Raw genomic sequence first — 20,852 nt, 5'->3', positions numbered from 1 at the left:
GAAAATGTCAATTTTAATGTAACTTGACATTATAGATAAATCCGTATCAAAAATCTTATTAATATTATACATACATACATACACATACATACACATACATAAACTCACGCCCGTAATCCCAAATGGGGTGGGCAGAGCCACAAGTAATCAAAGACAACTTGCAGCCACTGTTGATACGAAGTCCTAAGATGGATATGATGAACCTTATGGTGATAAGGGATCAGCCTATCGCCCATAACATTAGTCCATCATGTTAGAGGACGCAATCCCTCTGTCGGTTTTTACGACATGCCCGGGAAGACAAGCAGCTGAACGTGTTCGCGTGTATTAATATTATGTTTTTTTTAAATAAATGGCACCACAAATATTGAAGAATGCGCGTCTTACCAAAATTGCAAATGAAAAAATTGATTCCAATGACCAAATAATTCGATTGAATTTTGTCTGGCCGTCAAACACTTATACACACGCTCACAGCTTGTTATTTTTTTTATTCGTAATACGTTTTTTTTAAGCTTTTCAATATTACAGACAAAATAATGGTGTCGATTCGGGCAACCAATAACTTAAAATTAAGTTAATTTGACAGAATTTAAACTAGTCTATCTCTTTCTTGCACTTATAAACAAGCTTTTTTTATTTTCTTGGTTTTTTTTTGCTTTTTTTTTGTAAGTGAAGGACGGAATTAATTTATGAGCTGTCAAACTAACTTTAGGTTATGTTTGTGTGCGCCCGAATAGGCATCAGTCAACATCTTTTTTTTTTTAAATCATGATTACTTAAATAACACATACCTACATAATATAAGCTCACGACTACAGTCCTATTAGGGGTACCAGAGGTACATCCATCGCAAGATGAACTAAGTACCTCCTAACTGAGCATTATGTTACTTAAATACAATTTTTAAACGGTTTTCTGTTTACCCCTTTAAGGGCAAAGCGAAAATAGCACCCTATTAATTGACAATTGTTTATCAACTACAACATACATGCAAAAATTGTGCTTAAAGAATTTGTTAACAAAAAAAATAATTTGAAGCCATAATTTTGCAAATCAAATAACATAATAGAACATAATCGTCATTATATACAATGTATATACGTCACAATTTACTAATAAACTATAAACCAACACCCTGTTTTTTATATTCATAATACGTATGTATAGCCTCGCGTAAAATAAGAACTGGGGAGCTAAAAATGCCACATCGAAGCAATGCATCCAAAAAGGAATAGTGCTATTTGAAATTTGTGTGCATTGCGCACTTACTTTTATATGCGCAAATGTCAAATGGCAATATTGTTTCTTTAAATGAATAGGCTACTTGACAACCATGTCATATGAGATACTTTTTACGAAACGTCAAAACGAACGTTTCAAAATACTGTACTGTGACGTCATCAATAAAAGCGGTCAAACGTCGTTACTCAATTTCTAAATAAAAATCGAAAATAAGTCGAAAAGTAAAACGAGATTGATTTTCGATCATCTTAGACTGTCTTCTATTTCTAGATTAGCATTTTATAATTTATTAATTTATTTTTATTAATTTTTAACACTTCGATTACTTTGTGAGACTTTCCTTTGTTTGGTAAGGACTGTACAGGCTTGAATCACCTGATTGTTAAGCCATTGGTCCCGGCTATTAGCCGTTAAAACACCTCCACCAACCCGCAGTGGAGCAGCGTGGCGGAGTATGCTCCATACCCTCTCCGGTTGATTGAGGAGAGGCCTGTACCCAGCAGTGGGACGTGTATAGGCTGTTTATGTTGTTTATTTTTTGACCCAGTTAAATACCCTATTGATTCGATGTGGCATTTTTAACCTCCCTGAACCTAACATTTCACTCACTCACTAAACTAGCGGCACTGTACGATAGCCGTATCGACGTCTGTCACGCTCATCAAGATTCAAATTAATTAATAACTGCGTTAAAGGAGCAAATAGCTGTACTTCATGTTCATTAATTTCAAAGAGACATATCTCTCGTCTCTTTCGCACTAACGGTATACAGCTTAGTACGAAAGAGACGAAGAGATTTCTCACTCTAATCGTACTACGTTAAGTACGGTGCAATACAAATCGTAAGGAATGTTACATTTTTGTCAGTACATTTTTTATTATAAAGTGTTACTATACTAAAATTACCTATACTTCGGACGGACAGTCTAGCACAACGCAAAGGAACGCACCCTGTACAGCCTAATATAATACATGCATAATACTACATCAATACTACACATAAGCGATGTACTATCATCACTTTTAGAACCCTGTCGCACTAACCTGTTAGTCATTTAGTGAGACACAACAGTTCAAATTGTGAAGAAAGTTAATGTGACATGGTACCAAAGTGCATACATACATTCAAGTCGTACATCCAATACTGATATACAAATAAGTACTTTTATATGGTATTCATACAGCAAAACAAAAGTTAATCTCAAGTTTTTGTCAATATTAGGCAAAATAATACAAAAATTGGTGTCAAAGTCTAGATTTTTAACTAAAGTCTACGTAATTAACAAAAATAAAATTGACTTTATACTTCGATCAACAATACAACTCGTTATTAAAGCACATAATAACGGGTAAAACAATGTATAATACAACTCGTTATCGTCAAAATATCCCGAATAACGGCGCCATGTTTGATTTTATCATAACTGCACTTTTGTAGTTGGCTCGTAAGGTTAATATTACAGCAAATAGTCGTGGTTTTTCATCTTTTTTTTTAATTTGCAACGCTTTGTTTGCTACATATTGATACATATTTTGCTATGTATTGTTAATCGAAAACTTGAAAGAACGTCTATTTGGAAAAGGGAGGTTAAAAAAGCCACACCGAAGCAATTGATCTAAAAAAGCAATATTGCTATTTGACATTCGTTTGCATTGCGCACTTACTTTTATGTGTGCAAATGTCAAATTGCAATATTGTTTTTTTAGATGACTTGCTTCGATGTGGCCTTTTTAACCCCCCAGGGGCCTGTTTAATAAAACTTACAATTGTAAATTACAATGACAATTTGATGTACATTGCGGAGTGTGTGATCACAAATATTTTGCAGCTTCAAATTAGCTACGTAATGAACACCAAATTGTCGTTGTAATTTACAATTGTAAGTTTTATTAAACAGGCCCCAGGTCTTACAGAACTCACGATGAAGTAATTTGGCAGACGATAAAACTGTTGGATATTAATATTCGAGACGTGTACAGTACATAGTCGCGAAGAGTGGAAATCTGTTCGAGCCCCCGACAGGGCATAATAATATTAGAAGACGAAGAATACAAATACAGTATTCACCGACGGAAGAAAGTGACCATAAAAAAAAAAGTTAAGTGGGCTCTGGTGGATTACCAACGAGTGTAGAGGCTTGGGTAAATTCCTTTAATCCTTAATCCCTCCGTGGTCCAGTGGTTGAGCGTTGGGCTCACGATCCGGAGGTCCTGGGTTCGATTTCCGTTGGGGACACATCACAAAAATTACTTTGTGGTCCCTAGTTTGGTTAGGACATTACAGTCTGATCACCTGATTGTCCGAAAGAAAGAAGATCCGTGCTTCGGAAGGCAGGTTAAGCCGTTGGTCCCGGTTACTACTTGCTGATGTAAGTAAGTAGTCGCTACATGAGCCATGTCAGGGGCCTTTGGCGGCTCAATAATAACCCTGACACCAGGGTTGATGAGGTTAGTACTCCACCTCAGAATCCACACGATAGAAGAAGATTCCCTTAATACACGCGAGTTTTCTTTATTTATTAAGTTACCAAAAAGGCAATCTATCCCGTATTTTGAAAAGTGATTTGGGAATATAGGGTACAATCTACCCCGTATTTTGGGTACTAATCTGCCTGTTATAATTTGGAGAAGTCACTTTCAGAATAGGATTTATAATATAAAAAAGAATACATGACGGAAAAATGAGATGCAATAAATAAGTATCGAGTATTTACAAAAAGGGGCATTGAACACGTCTCAAGTATTAACTTCCAACATTCTAGTTGTGAGTGTGGCACCGACCTGCGGCGAGCGCGGCGGGCTCGGGCGCATGCGCGAGGCGCACCAGCGAGCGCGGACCCTCCAGCACGAAGATCTCATCCTTATTCACGCATACCGACAGAATCCTGCAAGAGAGGTCTGCGTTAGCTGGTCATGTTTTAAAAATGTTAAAAGCATAGACAACCAATCTCTGTAAAAAAAGGCGTGTAACGACAATGTACAATGTACTAAATGGTTATTACATAATATGTTTTTATAGTGGCAACGAATTCTTTAACTATAGGAATAAGTCTGTTAATAATAATATACATATAACACATAAAAAAACCTATACACGTCCCACTGCTGGGCACAGGCCTCCCGTCAATCAACCGGAGCGGGTATGGAGCATTCTCCACCACGCTGCTCCACTGCCGGTTGGTGGAGGTGTTTGGGCTAGTAGCCCGGGACCAACGGCTTAACGTGCCTTCCGAAGCACGGATCATCTTTCTTTTGGACAATCAGGTGATCAGCCTGTAATGTCCTAACCAAACTAGGGACCACGAAGTATTTTTTGTGATATGTCCCCACCGGGATTCGAACCCGGGGCCTCCGGATCGTGAGCCCAACGCTCAAACTACTGGACCATGGAGGCCGTTTTCTGTTATTAGTCGAAGGCGTTGATATAGTTAAAGCCGGTTGCTGGCTTAGGTAAGTAAACCCTGTGAAAAACGGGATAATTGTAGGGAGATGATGATGAATATGTCGCAGTCGGATTGTATAATCCGCTGTATTACATTACGTCTAGCTGTTTTCAAAAACAGGGCCGTTTTTAATGCGGCGATTCAACGATTACCCGTATTGTCATTGTGATACGTTCTCCAATAAAGCGGTCCACGTTTAGCCGCATTGTACTACTACTTAAATTGTACATACAAACATAAACTCACGCCCGTAATCCCAAATGGGGTGGGCAGAGCCACAAGTAATCAAAGACAACTTGCAGCCACTGTTGATACGAAGTTCTAAGCTGGATATGATGAACCTTATGGTGATAAGGGATCAGCCTATCGCCCGTAACATTAGTCCATCATGTTAGAGGTCACAATCCCTCTGTCGGTTTTTACGACATGCCCGGGAAGACAAGCAGCTGAACGTTTTCTATGTTTTAAATTGCTTAAATTGTAGGGTGACCATAATATTTTTTCTAATTGTACTTGAAAATTGTTCGTAAATTCACTATTTACCGACATATTTAACACGTTTCCTTTATTTTATGCACTTGTAACTTCGCTATTTAATAACACACTTTCTGCATCCAACGCCATTGTTGTTATTACGACAGGCAGCGCCATGAGTGTTAAGAATCGGAACTAAAAACTGTCAAAGAGTCGGCTAATTCTTCGCTTTATTACATTACGGCTAGCCGTGTTGAATGACGTATGGCGACGAATACGTTTCGGCGGTTTTTTACTTAGCCGCATGCAATACAGCTAATCGTTGAACCGCCGCATTACAAAACGGCCCTGTTTTTGAAAACAGCTAGCCGTAATGTAATACAGCGGATTATACAATCCGACTGCGACAAATATACCTTCTTAAGTCATCTAGTACGGCGACGGCGGTCAGTGACCTCGGGTCGAGTATGTACAGTATGTGCTCGTTGTGGGACACCAGGAAGTGTTCGCGGAACACGAACAGGGGGCCCAGGTTGTACTCCGTGTCCGTGAGCGAGTGCTTCTTCTGCGACGGGTTAAGGAGCTCCGCCACTGTTAGCGGGTTCGATATCGCCTCCTGCAAATGTACAATACAATACACTTTATTCATCATCATCAATTTAAGAGCCACGCTCTTGTCGGTGTAGCATTTTCAAAAAAAAAACCAAAATAAAAAAAAATATTTACAAAAAGACTCCAAACTAAGTACATGGCAAATGGCGGCCTTATTATATATAGTCATGAGCAACATATGTATCCTTTGGAACCCTGTCGCATTAACATATTTGACATTTAGTGAGAGTTACAGTACAATTTGTCATAAAAGTTAATATGACATGGTAGTAAATAAAATAAAAAAAAGTAAAGTGGTTGGCTTTTTGCGAGATTTACTGATGATTTACTTGTTTTTTTTTCTATTATTTTTTTGTGTGATAGTTTACCTTTTAATTTTATAATTGTAATTTTTAGTATTTGTCATGTTACTTATAGCCTTATTTTTCTTTTTTTAATTCATAGTTTATTTTGTACATTAGTTTCTATATTGTTTTCTCGTCATACAGCGCATAAGGTGCGCATAAATAAATAAAAAAATGATAAATATCTTTCCAAGCTTTTTTTTTTAATAATATAGGCCGGAGATCGCGCAAAGTCGAGAGGAGTGGAAAAATCAAGGGGAGACCTTTGCCCAGCAGTGGGATCGTATAGGCTAAATAAGATAAGAAGAATATAGGCTCACGTTTGGCCACAATCTCACCTGATGGTAAGTGACGATGAGGTTTAGGGTGGATCACGCTTACCTAGCAAATGTTATCATATAATGATGTCCTTTTATAATAAACAATTTCTCTCAAATTCCCCGGTTGATTGAGGGGAGGCCTGTGCCTAGTAGTGGGACGTATATAGGCTGTTTATGTAATGTTAATTTCTATTGTATTCATCATCATCATCACCAGCCCATTAACGTCCCCACTGCTGGGGCACGGGCCTTCCCTATGGATGGATAGGGAGATCGGGCCTTAAACCACCACGCGGGCCCAGTGCGGATTGGTGGTTATTAACGACTGCTAATGCAGCCGGGACCAACGGCTTAACGTGCCTTCCGAAGCACGGAGGAGCTCGAGATGAAAACTTTTTTTTGTGGTCACCCATCCTATGACCGGCCTTTGCGAAAGTTGCTTAACTTCAACAATCGCAGACCGAGCGCGTTTACCGCTGCGCCACCGAGCTCCTCATCAGCTGTCTATTGTATTCAGTTCACCTTAAAGAGCAGCGTCTGCAGCACGTCCCCGCTCTTGTCCGCGCGCCACAGCCGCAGGCCGGGCCGGGCGCAGTAGGCGGCCGCGGCGCCGCCACGCGCGTACGAGTACTGGAACACCGCGCCCAGCGCGCACAGGCTGCGGACACACACACTCTTAAGGTCAAAAAAAAAAAAAAAAATTTATTTTTCAAAATTGGCTTACAAAGTTAGCGCTTTTTGAACGTCAAACATAATTAAATTACATATTATGTAACTAGCTGTAAAACTACTACCACATCGGAATCTGTAACGCTGAGGGAAAGACGTGGCCAGAAAACCTCCCAGCACAGGGCCCTAGTCCTACTGTTTCATGTTTTCCTTTCTTTTCTTTTAATCCAGTTTGTATTACATAATTTATAGACTTAAATACAATGGTATTCCAATTACAGTCGGTGGAAGGAAAGTGAAACATAAAGAGTTTATGTGACTTTATCACAGAAACAGTGTTTTATGAGCTCCCTGACAGAAGCAGGCCTGTCCACATACGCAGCACCCGATCACGAGTTGACGCGAAAGCCAGCCATCGCTCCCTTCGCACATTTTTGAGGGAAAGGTGCGACCCGACTTCCGGACGCCACCGCGTACACGAACATTTCGAGGCGAGCATGCACCACTTATATAAAGAAGCTCAAAAATCCTCCGCCTGGATATAAAAAAAAAAAAGTACTCTACTGTTCAAATATCATCAAGTTTTTCACAATCCTTTTTAATCCACTTACAAAGTTATTTCAAATTCAGTATTTTTCCCCTGGTCCCTGTTACACCCTTCAGTCTTTCATCAATCACGTCTTACGAATTAAAGAAAAATCTAATCATTCGGAAAGGGGGGATCTAAGTGGTAAAAAGATATCTTCACATACACCCCAAACATATACACCCTTATCCTAAGGCCCCTGTTACACCCTTCAATCTTTCATCAATCATGACTTACGATTTAGAAAAATCTACCTTATTACTCTCCGTGCCGGAAAGCGGGCTCTAAATGGTAAAACGTGATCTTGAGGACCGATATCTTCATATACACCCCAAACACATACACCCTTATCCTAAGAACCCTGTTACACCCTTCAGTCTTTCATCAATCATGACTTACGATTTAGAAAAATCTACCTTATTACTTACTCTCCGTGCCAGTGCCGGAAAGGGGGCACTAAATGGTAAAATGTGATCTTGAGGACCGACATCTTCACAAATGGATTTTATTATTTTACTTTTATTTTTATGTTAATATTAATGAATTTTTGATTTTAATAATTTATATTTCATTATTATTATAAAATTATTGATTATAAGTTTTAATTTTAAATTGACATAATGAATTATATATTTTTTATATCTTACAATATGGGTACCTACCCGAAATAAATGCATTTTTTTTATTACTGTGTGTGATCGCTATTCGTATGGGTTATCATATTCTTTAATATTTGTTTATCATATTATTACAGCCTCCGTGGTGCAGTGGTTGAGCGTTGGGCACACGATCCGGAAGCCCCGCGTTCGAATCCCGGTTGGGACATGTCACAAAAATCACTTTGTGATCCCTAGTATGGTTAGGACATTTTTTCAGGCTGATCACCTGATTGTCCGAAAGTAAGATGATCCGATTCGGAAGGCAAGTTAGTTAAGGAAGTTAAGGCAAGTAACCATTGGTTCCGGTTACTACTTACTGATGTAAGTATGTAGTCATTACACGAATCATGTCAGGAGCCTTTGGCCGCTAAGTAATGACCCTGACACCAGGGTTGACGAGGTTGGTATTCCATCTCACAACCCCATGAGAAGAAACCCACACGATAAGAAGATCTCTTCTTCTTATCGTGTGGGTTTCTGCAACAATGTGGTCCAACATACCTCTTCCGCTCCTTTTTCCCCAACTGATTGATGTGCCACCGAGTGTCGCGACGCTCGCACACGATGCTGCGGTACATACTAGACACGAGCAGCGTGTTCTGGTAATAACTCATCTGCACTATCTCGTGCTCCTCGTTCACTATCTCCATTGATTTGCATAAGTGCTGGAAATAATAATAATTTTCTTTGTTAAAAGTAAATAGGATTCACACACATTACATAACACCTAAAGTACGCCAACCTGGAATCGACGTATGACTTTGTGCCGTTTGCCGTCGAAACGGCGGGGACTTGGGGTTCTGAAGCGAAGCGCTTTATCAGAGAGGTGGGTAAGCGGCTAAGGGAGCAGGGTGGCGACTCCCGGTCCGGGCATTACTTAGCGCAGCATATTTCCCTCGCCATCCAACGGGGCAACGCTGCGAGCGTGATGGGCACATTCGGTCGAGAGGTGATAAAAGGGAGCATTTTTAAGTGAGTTTTTTAATTTAGTTTTAGTAGTATAGTTTTAATCCTTATATAATATAATATATATATTTGTTAAAAAAATACTTAGATGATAATTGAATTAAAATAAATAGATGTGGCGATTTCACAATCCCACATGAAAGGTATGGAATTCCAAATTTGACCTTTGTCTGGAATAACTGGAATTCCACTCTTCAAAATGTGTCCTTACAATTTATATTTGTTTGTATAAATTAATATATTAGAATTGTTAAAATAAACATATACATATATATTTTACAATGTACAAATAGTAAGAATAAAATATACATAGTTTTATATAATTAAACTATTATGGTAAAATATCAAAATTATAAAGTAAATGTTAAAATAATAATTTGGCTATGTACAAAATCAATTTACAAACGGACAAGCGTACCGAGTTTTGTTAGTAGATATTTACGCGCCGCGCGCTAAACTAGTTGGGCAGGTTGCGCGCCGCCCGCGCGCCGCGTACCGCCTCCTTCCACTTGGAGCGCGGCGCGCGCGCGCGCCGGCCGCTGCAGCGAACCAGTCTATGCTACACCGCTGTCGAATGTGCATGACGCTTTGTATGCTACGTAGAACACTCGCGCTTACGCTCGTAATATTTTATGCTTGTCTATCTTTCTGTGCTTTACTCTTCTAGTTGTTCTCTTACTTTCCTTCTGTGCTTTTGTCTATTGTGCCGTGTCTTGTATCGTGTGCAATAAACGTTTAGTGTGTGAACGTTATAACGGAATTTTATTTCCACCCGCCGTCAACGTCGCACTATATATTAGCGAATACCTACTACTCCCTAACGCTAAATTGGTGACCACCGAACATTCACGCCATGAGTGAACCGAGGAGGAGTGCAGATACCGACGCTGCAGGAGGCAGCGCTGATGGCAGATTTTTTGAGTGTGAGCAGCGGACGTCGGGCGAAGTTAACCGCGTCGGAGTGCGCGTACCGCCCTTCTACCCGCAAAAACCGAGCTTATGGTTTGCGCAGCTAGAGAGCCAGTTCGTGCTGGCAAATATCACCACGGAGTCGACCAAATTCCACTACACGTTAGGTAGTCTCGACCCGTTATACGCTGCAGAGGTTGAGGACATAGTGGCTGATCCAGATATGACCAACAAGTATACCCGTCTTAAGACGGAATTAATCAAGCGTCTTTCGGCATCCCGGGAGAAGAAGGTCATGCAGCTGTTGACCCGCGAAGAGTTAGGGGATAGAAAACCTTCCCAGTTCCTGCGACATCTCAAACAGCTTGCTGGACCTGAGGTTCCCGAGGGATTCATGCGGACCATCTGGGCTAGTCGGCTCCCCACCAGCGTGCAGTCGATTATAGCGTCGCAGGTAAAGAAGCCGTTGGACGAGGTAGCGGAATTAGCGGACACTATCATCGACGTCGTGCAACCTACCCCGCAAGTAGCATCAACATCGCGAGCCAGTACATCGGATGACTCGTCCGCCTCGATGAGCGGCCAGATAGCGGAGCTTACGCGTCTCGTCTGCTCATTACAGACGAAGGTAGACCGTTTATCGCGTCCCAGTGATAGATCCAGTAGCCGGAGCCGGAATCGCAGGCGTTCGTCATCAACCCGGTCGCAGTCCAACTACAGGAAGCATCCAGTCTGCTTCTATCACAGCAAGTACGGGCCGAAGGCGCACAGGTGCGTGAAACCGTGTGACTACGCGGGAAACGACCGAGGCAGTCGATAATGGCGGCTGACGATTGCCCAGGTACCGGTCGCCTGTTCGTAACGGACCAACGGACTAAAATGCAGTTTTTAGTGGACACTGGCAGTGATTTGTGTGTATTTCCCCGTTCCGCGTTGAAAGAACGTCGTCATAAAACGAATTACGAGTTATGTGCGGCAAACGGTTCGACTATACATACGTATGGATATGCACATTTAGTGCTCAATATAGGCTTGCGCCGCGACTTCGCTTGGCGATTTATTGTGGCCGATGTAACTAAGGCGATAATAGGAGTGGACTTTTTATCGCATTATAATCTTATTGTGGATGTTCGCAATCAGCGGTTAATCGATAGCAATACTACTGTCGCGACCCCGGGTTTGCTCGCGAAGTTTTCTGATAATGTTTCTTCAGTGAAGGTCATATCGGGAAACACTACATACCACAACATACTTGCTAAGTTCCCCGACATCACTCGCCCATCTGGCATACAACGCACACCCACTCACAGTACACAACACCACATACGCACTACACCTGGTCCCCCGGTATCTTGTACCCCTCGCAGGTTGGCTCCTGACAAGCTGAAGATTGCGAAGGCTGAGTTTGAGGCGATGTTACAAAGTGGTACCTGCCGACCATCTGAGTCGCCATGGTCGTCCCCACTACACCTGGCCCCTAAAAAGGACAATGGGTGGCGTCCTTGCGGTGACTATCGCATGCTGAACGCCAGGACGGTGCCAGATAAGTACCCAATTCGCCATATTCACGACTTCTCCCACAGCCTCGCAGGTTGCACCGTGTTCTCCACGATCGACTTGGTCAAGGCGTACAACCAGATCCCCGTGAATACGAATGACATCCAGAAGACCGCAATCACGACACCGTTCGGCCTTTACGAATTCCCGTTCATGACGTTCGGACTTCGTAATGCCGGACAGACGTTCCAGCGCTTCGTGGATGAGATGCTCCGGGGACTGGACTTTACCTACGCTTACTTGGATGATTTCTTAATATTTTCTAGAGACCAGGAGACGCACGAGCAGCACTTGCGACAGGTCTTCACCAGGCTGCAGGAGTACGGCATGGTGATCAATACGGCGAAATGTGTATTTGGCGTTCCCACTGTAACTTTTCTGGGTTATACCATTTCTGCGGAAGGAACTAAGCCCTTAACATCGAAGGTTGCCGCTATCCAGGACTTCCCTACCCCAAAAACCGTACGGGAGTTACGTAGGTTCCTGGGCATGGTGAATTTTTACCGCAGGTTCATCCCAGATGCTGCTAAACACCAGGCGCCCCTCAACGAGCTGCTGACCGGATCAGTCAAAGGGTCACACCCAGTGAATTTCACCTCATGGGAGCATGAAGCCTTCCAGGCTTGTAAGGATGGCCTAAGTCAGGCTGCCATGCTAGCTCACCCTGAGTGTGACTCCAAGCTTGCACTGGTCACCGATGCTTCGGATAAAGGTATCGGAGCCGTTTTGCAGCAGTTGAAAGGTAAGGATTGGCAGCCCTTGGCATTCTTTTCGCGGAAGTTGGGCCCCTCTCAGCAGAAATATTCAGCATATGACCGTGAGTTGCTCGCTATTTATGAGAGCGTTAAATATTTTCGCCACATGCTTGAGGCGAGAGACTTCGTGATCTATACGGACCACAAGCCTCTCACCTTCAGCTTCCACACAAGGAAGGACAATTGCTCACCTAGACAGTTTCGTCATTTTGACCTGATCTCGCAGTTCACCACCGATATTAGGCACATTTCGGGTAAGGATAACGTGGTTGCCGACACCCTGTCTCGCGTCGACGAGATAACGCAACCCGTTAACCTGGAGAATCTGGCGATATCACAGCGGGAAGACTGCGAGCTGAAGGAACTACTGGAGAGCAATTGTTCCTCCTTACATTTGCGAAAAGTAAGGCTGCCAGGTACTCACGTGGAGTTATATTGTGACGTGCAGGAAAGCGTACCACGACCTTTCGTCACGAAGGAGTTTAGGCGTCAGGTCTTCAAGAGTCTGCATACCCTGAGCCACCCCGGCTCAAATGCTACTGCCAGACTTGTCGCCGAACGGTACGTATGGCCTGGCGTTAGGAAGGACTGTCGTGAGTGGGTACGTACCTGTCTGGCATGCCAGCGTTCTAAGATCAATAGACACGTCCACTCAAAGCTCGGCAATTTCAAATTACCTCAGGCGCGATTCTCCTTCATCCATATTGACTTGGTCGGTCCCTTGCCATTATCCCAAGGATATCGCTATTGTCTCACCGCCGTCGATCGTTTTACACGATGGCCTGAGGCGATACCATTGACTGACATGACAGCCGAGACAGTGGCTAAGGCCTTATTGAGTGGGTGGATTTCACGCTTCGGCTGTCCCACAGACATCGTGTCGGATCGCGGGCGTCAATTTGAGTCTTCCCTGTTCAAATACCTGTCACAAATGGTAGGCTTTCAGCACAGGCGAACTACAGCGTATCACCCGGCCTGCAACGGCCTCGTCGAGAGGTTCCACAGGCAACTGAAGGCTGCTATAGTTTGCCACGCTAGCGAGAGTTGGGTTGAGACGCTCCCTTTGGTCCTGTTAGGCATTCGCAGTTCCTTCAAGGAAGACTTGAAGGCCTCTTCAGCGGAATTGCTCTACGGCGAGCCTCTTCGTCTCCCCGGAGAATTTTTCAGCTCACAGCCCATGGACACCATAGATGTGACCGACTACCTGTCTCGCCTACGTCAATTCGTCAGGGAGTTGAAGCCTACACCAGGTTCACGACACGACAACAATCGGTCAACATTTGTGTTTAAAGACTTGTCTACAGCTTCCCATGTCTTCCTGCGGGATGACACTGTAGGCGGATCACTGAAGCCTGCTTACTCAGGACCTCACGAGGTTGTCGAGCGAGGATCAAAAGTTTTAAAAATTATGGTCAAAGGTAATAAGGTGACGGTATCCATAGACCGTATTAAACCGGCCTATATACTGTGTACCACTGATACCGAGACAGATACACCATACATACCTCACACACATTCATACACACACACTGACACACAACCCTCCAACACCGAAGAAAACATTATCAGGACTCGATCAGGCCGTAGGGTAAGATTCCCCGACTATTATCGCCCTTAGGAAGGTCTCTGGAGGGGGGTGATGTGGCGATTTCACAATCCCACATGAAAGGTATGGAATTCCAAATTTGACCTTTGTCTGGAATAACTGGAATTCCACTCTTCAAAATGTGTCCTTACAATTTATATTTGTTTGTATAAATTAATATATTAGAATTGTTAAAATAAACATATACATATATATTTTACAATGTACAAATAGTAAGAATAAAATATACATAGTTTTATATAATTAAACTATTATGGTAAAATATCAAAATTATAAAGTAAATGTTAAAATAATAATTTGGCTATGTACAAAATCAATTTACAAACGGACAAGCGTACCGAGTTTTGTTAGTAGATATTTACGCGCCGCGCGCTAAACTAGTTGGGCAGGTTGCGCGCCGCCCGCGCGCCGCGTACCGCCTCCTTCCACTTGGAGCGCGGCGCGCGCGCGCGCCGGCCGCTGCAGCGAACCAGTCTATGCTACACCGCTGTCGAATGTGCATGACGCTTTGTATGCTACGTAGAACACTCGCGCTTACGCTCGTAATATTTTATGCTTGTCTATCTTTCTGTGCTTTACTCTTCTAGTTGTTCTCTTACTTTCCTTCTGTGCTTTTGTCTATTGTGCCGTGTCTTGTATCGTGTGCAATAAACGTTTAGTGTGTGAACGTTATAACGGAATTTTATTTCCACCCGCCGTCAACGTCGCACTATATATTAGCGAATACCTACTACTCCCTAACGCTAAATATACAATATAAAATACTTTTTTTCTTATTCACTTGATTGTGCATGCTGTGACTACTTGTAATTGAGCTCTCTTAATCGTTGAAGAACTGCTTCGATGTGGCCATTTTAACAACCCTGTACCCTCATTTTGCTGTGGGTTTATATTATAACAGGTATCTGTAATAGGTCTATAATAAGACATAAAAAATTAACCTTTCGAAAGCCGGAAAGTAGATCTCGACCAGACACAACGTAAAAGCTCTCTGGTATCTCGACGGCAGAGGTTACTTTATTTGGTACTCTTGGTTGATCACTGTCTTCATGTGTGGTACACCGCACCGGCTTGCAGTGACGGGCCTAGCAAAACATTTAGGTGGTGCGACACCTCAAAGTGGCGCCCCCTCAGACCCTCCAAACACAATATTTTTCGATTACTTTACGGTCACTGAAGTTTACCTAAGTTAGACCAGTCTTGATTGATTTTGACCCCTATTTCGGCGCCCTGTGCGGTCGCACACCTCGAACCGCCCTAGGGCCGCCACTGCCGGCTTGCTTCTCAAACTGGGAACGCTGTTTCGAACCCCGGTACGTGACTTACACCAATGAGTTTTTACTTTATCATAAGAGCAGTTTCCACTAACACAGTTGTCTCGACCATTACAGACGGCGACACCACCGTCGGTCTAACAGAGAACACGGTGAGGCGTGGGTATTTTGTTCATCTTGCGATGGATGTACCTCTGGCCACCCCAATTGGGATATAGTGGTGAGCTATCTTCACGAAAAGAAATTTAAATTATTCACCTGATTGTCCGAAAGTAAGACGATCCGTGCTTCGGAAGGCACGTTAAGCCGTTGGTCCCGGTTACTACTTACTGATGTAAGTACGTAGTCGTTATATGAGTCATGTCAGGGGCCTTTGGCGGCTCAATAGAAACCCTGACACCAGGGTTGATGGGGTTGGTAATTCACCTCACAACCCACACGATAGAAGAAGATTTAAATCGAAAAAAAATCCGACTCAGACGGGAGTTGAACCCCCAGCTCTTGTCAAGCCGGGACGAGCGTCTTAATCATTACACCACCGAGTCCTCCTCCTGTCCTTGCGAAATTCCTTCAATCTATGTATCGTCATTAAGATGGATTGGAGATAAGAGAGAGATGTGGTGTAAAAACGGTATAGTGACTATAATTGAGAAGGAAATGTTAAGTTGGTTTGGACACAGAGCGGATGAAGGATAATAGGATTACGAAAGCGGTATACAAGACAAAGGTTGGTGGTAGGGCTGGCAGAGCAAGACCTACAACGGAAAAGATTCTGTTTTTACTTAAGCCCGTAATTTGTTAAAGTTTAGTAAACATTGATCAGTATTTAATAACTATATACTACATATGTTTATAAGTATTAACATGTACAAGTATCAATCGAATATGGTTTCAAAGTGATATGGTGGCCCCAATAAGCACCTTATTCTATTTCGCTTTGACACTATTTTATTATAAACATAGGTACACTATGTAGACATTTTTCCTTATCCTCATAGATGATTAAGAATTAAAACTAAAGAAAATATATTTAACCATGAATATAATTGCATTGTGACTAATTATAATTTACTATGCCCATATTTTTATTATAACGTTAATTATGCTAATTATTGCGTTTAATAGCAACAGGCTCGCCCTATTGCATGGGACTTGAACATAGCTACATAGTAGTATAGTACTACTACTGGGTACCTGCCTAGAAGAACGATCATTAACCAAATTGGAGATGTATATAGAAAAGATTTAGCGTGCGTGTATGAAACAATTAATTAATGTTGAGGAAGCCAGAAAACTGGCAGGGTTGAAGCAAATGGAATTCCATAGTCTCTGCTTACCCCGGTGGGAAATAGGCGTTACTTCATGAATGTATGTATACAAGTAGTAATATAGTATTTATTTATATGGTATATTATACACCCACTCCACTCACCCCCTCCACTCACCCACACCCACTCGTCCAATTTAGAACATAGAAAAACAACACAATTTACCATATAATTCTGATCACTCACCATATAGAAGTCAATTTCAGTCATAATAATAACTCCGTTCTTGTCCCCTGAGAACAACCGCATCCCATTCTTGGACCATTCTATCGCTGTTATCTTGCTCTTGTGAAGATCGCCTATTGTGTACCTGGAATTGGGTTAGGTCACAGATAAATTATGATTATTACTAAATAAAGACAAGATTTAAAACTGACGAAAAACATTTTCTTTTTAACTTATTTATGAATTTTAATCAAGAAAAAACGTAATATCACGTCCTACATTTTATCACGTCCTACATTTCATTTTATAACCACACCCCAGCCACTTAATACAAACAACCTCATTTTACACGGACACATGTATAAACTGAAGTGATAAAAACCAGTCTGCGCGCAATCTTCACGATTCAAGTTTAAAAACTATGTTCGAAGGGGGGTGAGGTAAACCTAGCTAAGCCGCTGGTGGGGAGCGGAGGGTACCGTTCTATACGTAGTATTATTCCTTACTCTATGCTATGATATAACTTCCATTCTCTCTCTCTTTACTTAAGAGCTGCGCTCTTGTCGGTGGAGTGACGATTGGAGAATGGCGATTGCCATTCCTCTTTTCTCCCCGCCAAATCCTTCACCTCCTGATACGACACGATCTGCACCTTTTCTTTTATTTGTTTCATAAATATTCTCCTAGGTCTACCCCTTCCACTCTTCCCTTCTATGATGTTTGTTATAAATGAATCGTGTCGTATCAGGTGGCCAATCATATTTCCTGTCCGGTTCTCTATAGTCTTCATTATGGTTCTTTTTTCTTCAACTCTTTCCAGTACTTTAACTTCCATTAGTAATTACTAATTGCTTATCAATCCATTACTGTTAAACTACATACTATATAAATAGAGTTTATTGTATTTATCTAAAGCTCATAAATCCATTACTGTCACATAATCTGTTTGTTTTGATCAATTTATCATATTAATATGATATAATTTACGGACAGCGCGGCGCAGTTTCTGTGCCATGAATACAGGGCTCCTCTCCAACAAGCAAGATTATGGTTTAAATAAGTAGACAGTATTTGCTATGTCTATTGGTCAAAGCTCTCGTTATGTACCGCGTCGCACGCGATAACGTTACCCGTACAAGGGTATACAAGTAAAAAGAACAATACATGTTAGAAGAGATTACCTTTCTACTTTTGGTTCCACTTTGGGTTTGAAAGTGTCAGGTACATTCTCTGGGTGCTCCTTCGGTATTTGGAAAACAGTGACTTGTCCCGCGGCGTTCCCTGCCCCCACCATGTAGTCCACCGTGCTTACTATCTTCACAAATGTGATGGGGCTTGTTGTTGCCTGAAAATATACGAGATTCTGAAATAATTGTCAATATCAACACCAATTACAAATGGATAACAGATGTGTTGCTGTTGCAGTTTTTTGTCATTTCATCTCCTCAGAGGCAACACTTTGTGAAATAACATAGATTCATCATCATTAATTTAAGAGCCACACTCTTGTCGGTGCAGAATTTTCCATGCTACTTTTTTAGGGAAAAATAGAGCAGTGGTTTCCCTCTTGCCTTCCGCCCCGCAGTACTCTGTCTGACGCAAGTGGGATGGCGCCCAGAGTAGTCTATTACAAAGCCATACTAGGACTCCAATCCTGCGCCTCTGAATAGTACTGATAGTTACTGTTGCCCTTTGTCAGGTTCCAGGTTCCAGTCCCTGTGACTTGCTCCTTCCGAACATGAACATAGATTAAAAATGACAAATTGACCTTCAACAAGTTTATCCATGATAATTATGTTTAATCATTTAGATTCTGATTCCAATGCTCTAATGAGGTTTTTCTTGCAGCTTCTTTTCCCCGGCTATACAGGTTGTGAGTAACAACAATAGTTTTAGGTGGATGAGACGTTCTTATGTAAAAAATGACAATTCAAATTGTAACTATGTTACCTACTAAATAAAGATTCAAAAATAAATTTGTATTGAATGTAAAATTTAAAAGTGCCTCAATTTCCAAATAAAGTATATTGGCCACAAGCATGTAATCTAGTTCCTTTGAAGATAAGGCTGTTGACTTTACTGAGCACACTATCTTAATATATACTGTTTTATCTAACACCAAACATGTTTTTATAATTGTTCTACAGTCAACTTGTAAACAAGTTTTATTTAATGTTTTTCTTAACCCTTAAGGGATTTTTAAGCTAAAATTGGCGACATTTTTTTTATTTATATCTGCAATCACTCGCAAGACTTTAATCAGATTTGATGTGTGATTATTGATTAGTTAGAAGTAAAGCAACCAATGCCACCATCTTCCATAGTACTCAGCACCCAAGAACATCCTTCCTTTTGAGCCTCTTCACCCTGTTGCTAGCTTCCAACAGCATAGTTGCTAAGGGATTTGGATGGTTACTCAACTGTTTCTTATGCCTTTTGTTGTACAATTCACGACTTAGAAACCACAGTTTCATGTACCAAGAATAACATGTTCTTCTAACTTTTTGTGGTATTTTACAGTTATATAATAGTAATTCTTTATTGTAAATATAGCCCCCTGGCTGATCCCTTATCACCATAAGGTTCATCATATCCATCTTTGGACTTCGTATCAACAGTGGCTGCAAGTTGTCTTTGATTACTTGTGGCTCTGCCCACCCCATTAGGGATTACGGGCGTGAGTTTATGTATGTATGTATGTATGTAAATATAGCAAGGAAAAATATAACGATAATATAATCACTACTTATCAGGCAAATACATGAATATAAAATATTGGTAAGAAAAAATTGGGGGTAGATATTTTCATGAAGTTTGCAATTTTGCAATATTTTTGAATATTAATGATAATGAATAATATAACATAGCAGTGATGCTATCGTTATGTGAGCCTATATCCATGAAGGGGTAGGCAGAGGAGAATAGAATGCATGTTTATATTTTTTATTTTTTTATGTTTATACCCACTCATCCCCAGTTATGTTTAAGTCCCATGTAATAGGGGACAATCCTATTGCCAATAACCAGCACAAATCATAGAAACCATTTGATATCAATTATCTATTATCTAAACATAAATTCAAACCTATTTTTTTTTTTTAGAATTCCGTAGTTTAGACTTTATAGCTGTTAATTAATATTAACAAATAGGTAAAAATGCATGAGATACAATTTCTCATTTCCTCTTTAGTACAAGCAATAATGAAATAATAAAGCTTTCAACTTGGTAAAGTACCTCCATAGGACTTCCCAAGCCTTGGTGATTCATTGTTAAGTTTTGTGTGTTGCTAGGGCACCAGCAGTATACTAACACATTATACTTATGTTACTGTATGTACTATACGTATTTGAATGCGAATAAGTGACTTCACTAAAAAGTAAGCATTGTAACATACCTTTAAAAGGCTAAATAGGGCTTCTCTCTCAATCAACAGAAGGTAGAATGGTATAGAAAGCAGCAAGTGTATTATAATAAGCAGACAACTGTATTGTATCTATATAATAGCCCCGTTAAGTATTACAAGGCGAACGAAAGCTGCTTAACATATGTGTTGTTTACTTAACTCACCTCGCATCGCAGCCGCTGAATGTTGCCCTTTTTCCTGTCGTACCAGTACACCAGCCCCACGTTCGTGCCCAGCGCTATGTACTCGCTGCACGCATCCACACAAGTCAAACACAATTCACTAGAAAACAACCCATTTTGGATCCGAGGAGGTATGAGATTCAAAATATGCGAACAAGGTGTCCATTCCCGGACGAAACCCTCTTCTGCGCCTCCAGTCACCTCCATTTTTATAATATTTATGCTGGAATGTGTAAAAGAATGAAGTTTACAGGATTTTAAACATGATTTATTGTAATAAACACATTTTCTGTTTGTAAAAGCGAAAGTGCGAAACTACGAAAGTGCCCGTGCACTGGCTGATTTTGACGGACA

The 20,852-nt window shown here is 41.3% G+C and overlaps 1 protein-coding gene across 1 annotated transcript in view; it reads right to left on the bottom strand.

The window, feature by feature from the left end:
* LOC126374329 (WD repeat-containing protein CG11141) overlaps positions 1-20,840 on the bottom strand; it is a 32,071-nt gene extending 11,231 nt beyond the window's left edge. The window contains exons 1-7 of the mRNA XM_050020900.1: positions 20,481-20,840; positions 18,094-18,257; positions 16,934-17,057; positions 8,854-9,017; positions 6,961-7,096; positions 5,579-5,778; positions 4,027-4,130 (exon numbers count right to left, since the gene is read on the bottom strand). Of these exons, the coding sequence (XP_049876857.1) occupies positions 4,027-4,130; positions 5,579-5,778; positions 6,961-7,096; positions 8,854-9,017; positions 16,934-17,057; positions 18,094-18,257; positions 20,481-20,705 (1,117 nt within the window). The 5' untranslated portion in view covers positions 20,706-20,840. The remainder of the gene's footprint in view (positions 1-4,026; positions 4,131-5,578; positions 5,779-6,960; positions 7,097-8,853; positions 9,018-16,933; positions 17,058-18,093; positions 18,258-20,480) is intronic.
* Positions 20,841-20,852: the final 12 nt, after the last annotated feature.

The sequence above is a fragment of the Pectinophora gossypiella genome, chromosome 17 (assembly GCF_024362695.1).
Source record: "Pectinophora gossypiella chromosome 17, ilPecGoss1.1, whole genome shotgun sequence".
Lineage (NCBI taxonomy): Eukaryota > Metazoa > Arthropoda > Insecta > Lepidoptera > Gelechiidae > Pectinophora > Pectinophora gossypiella.
Note: the sequence above shows the minus strand (reverse complement) of the source record. Positions and strands in the feature narration are given on the sequence as shown.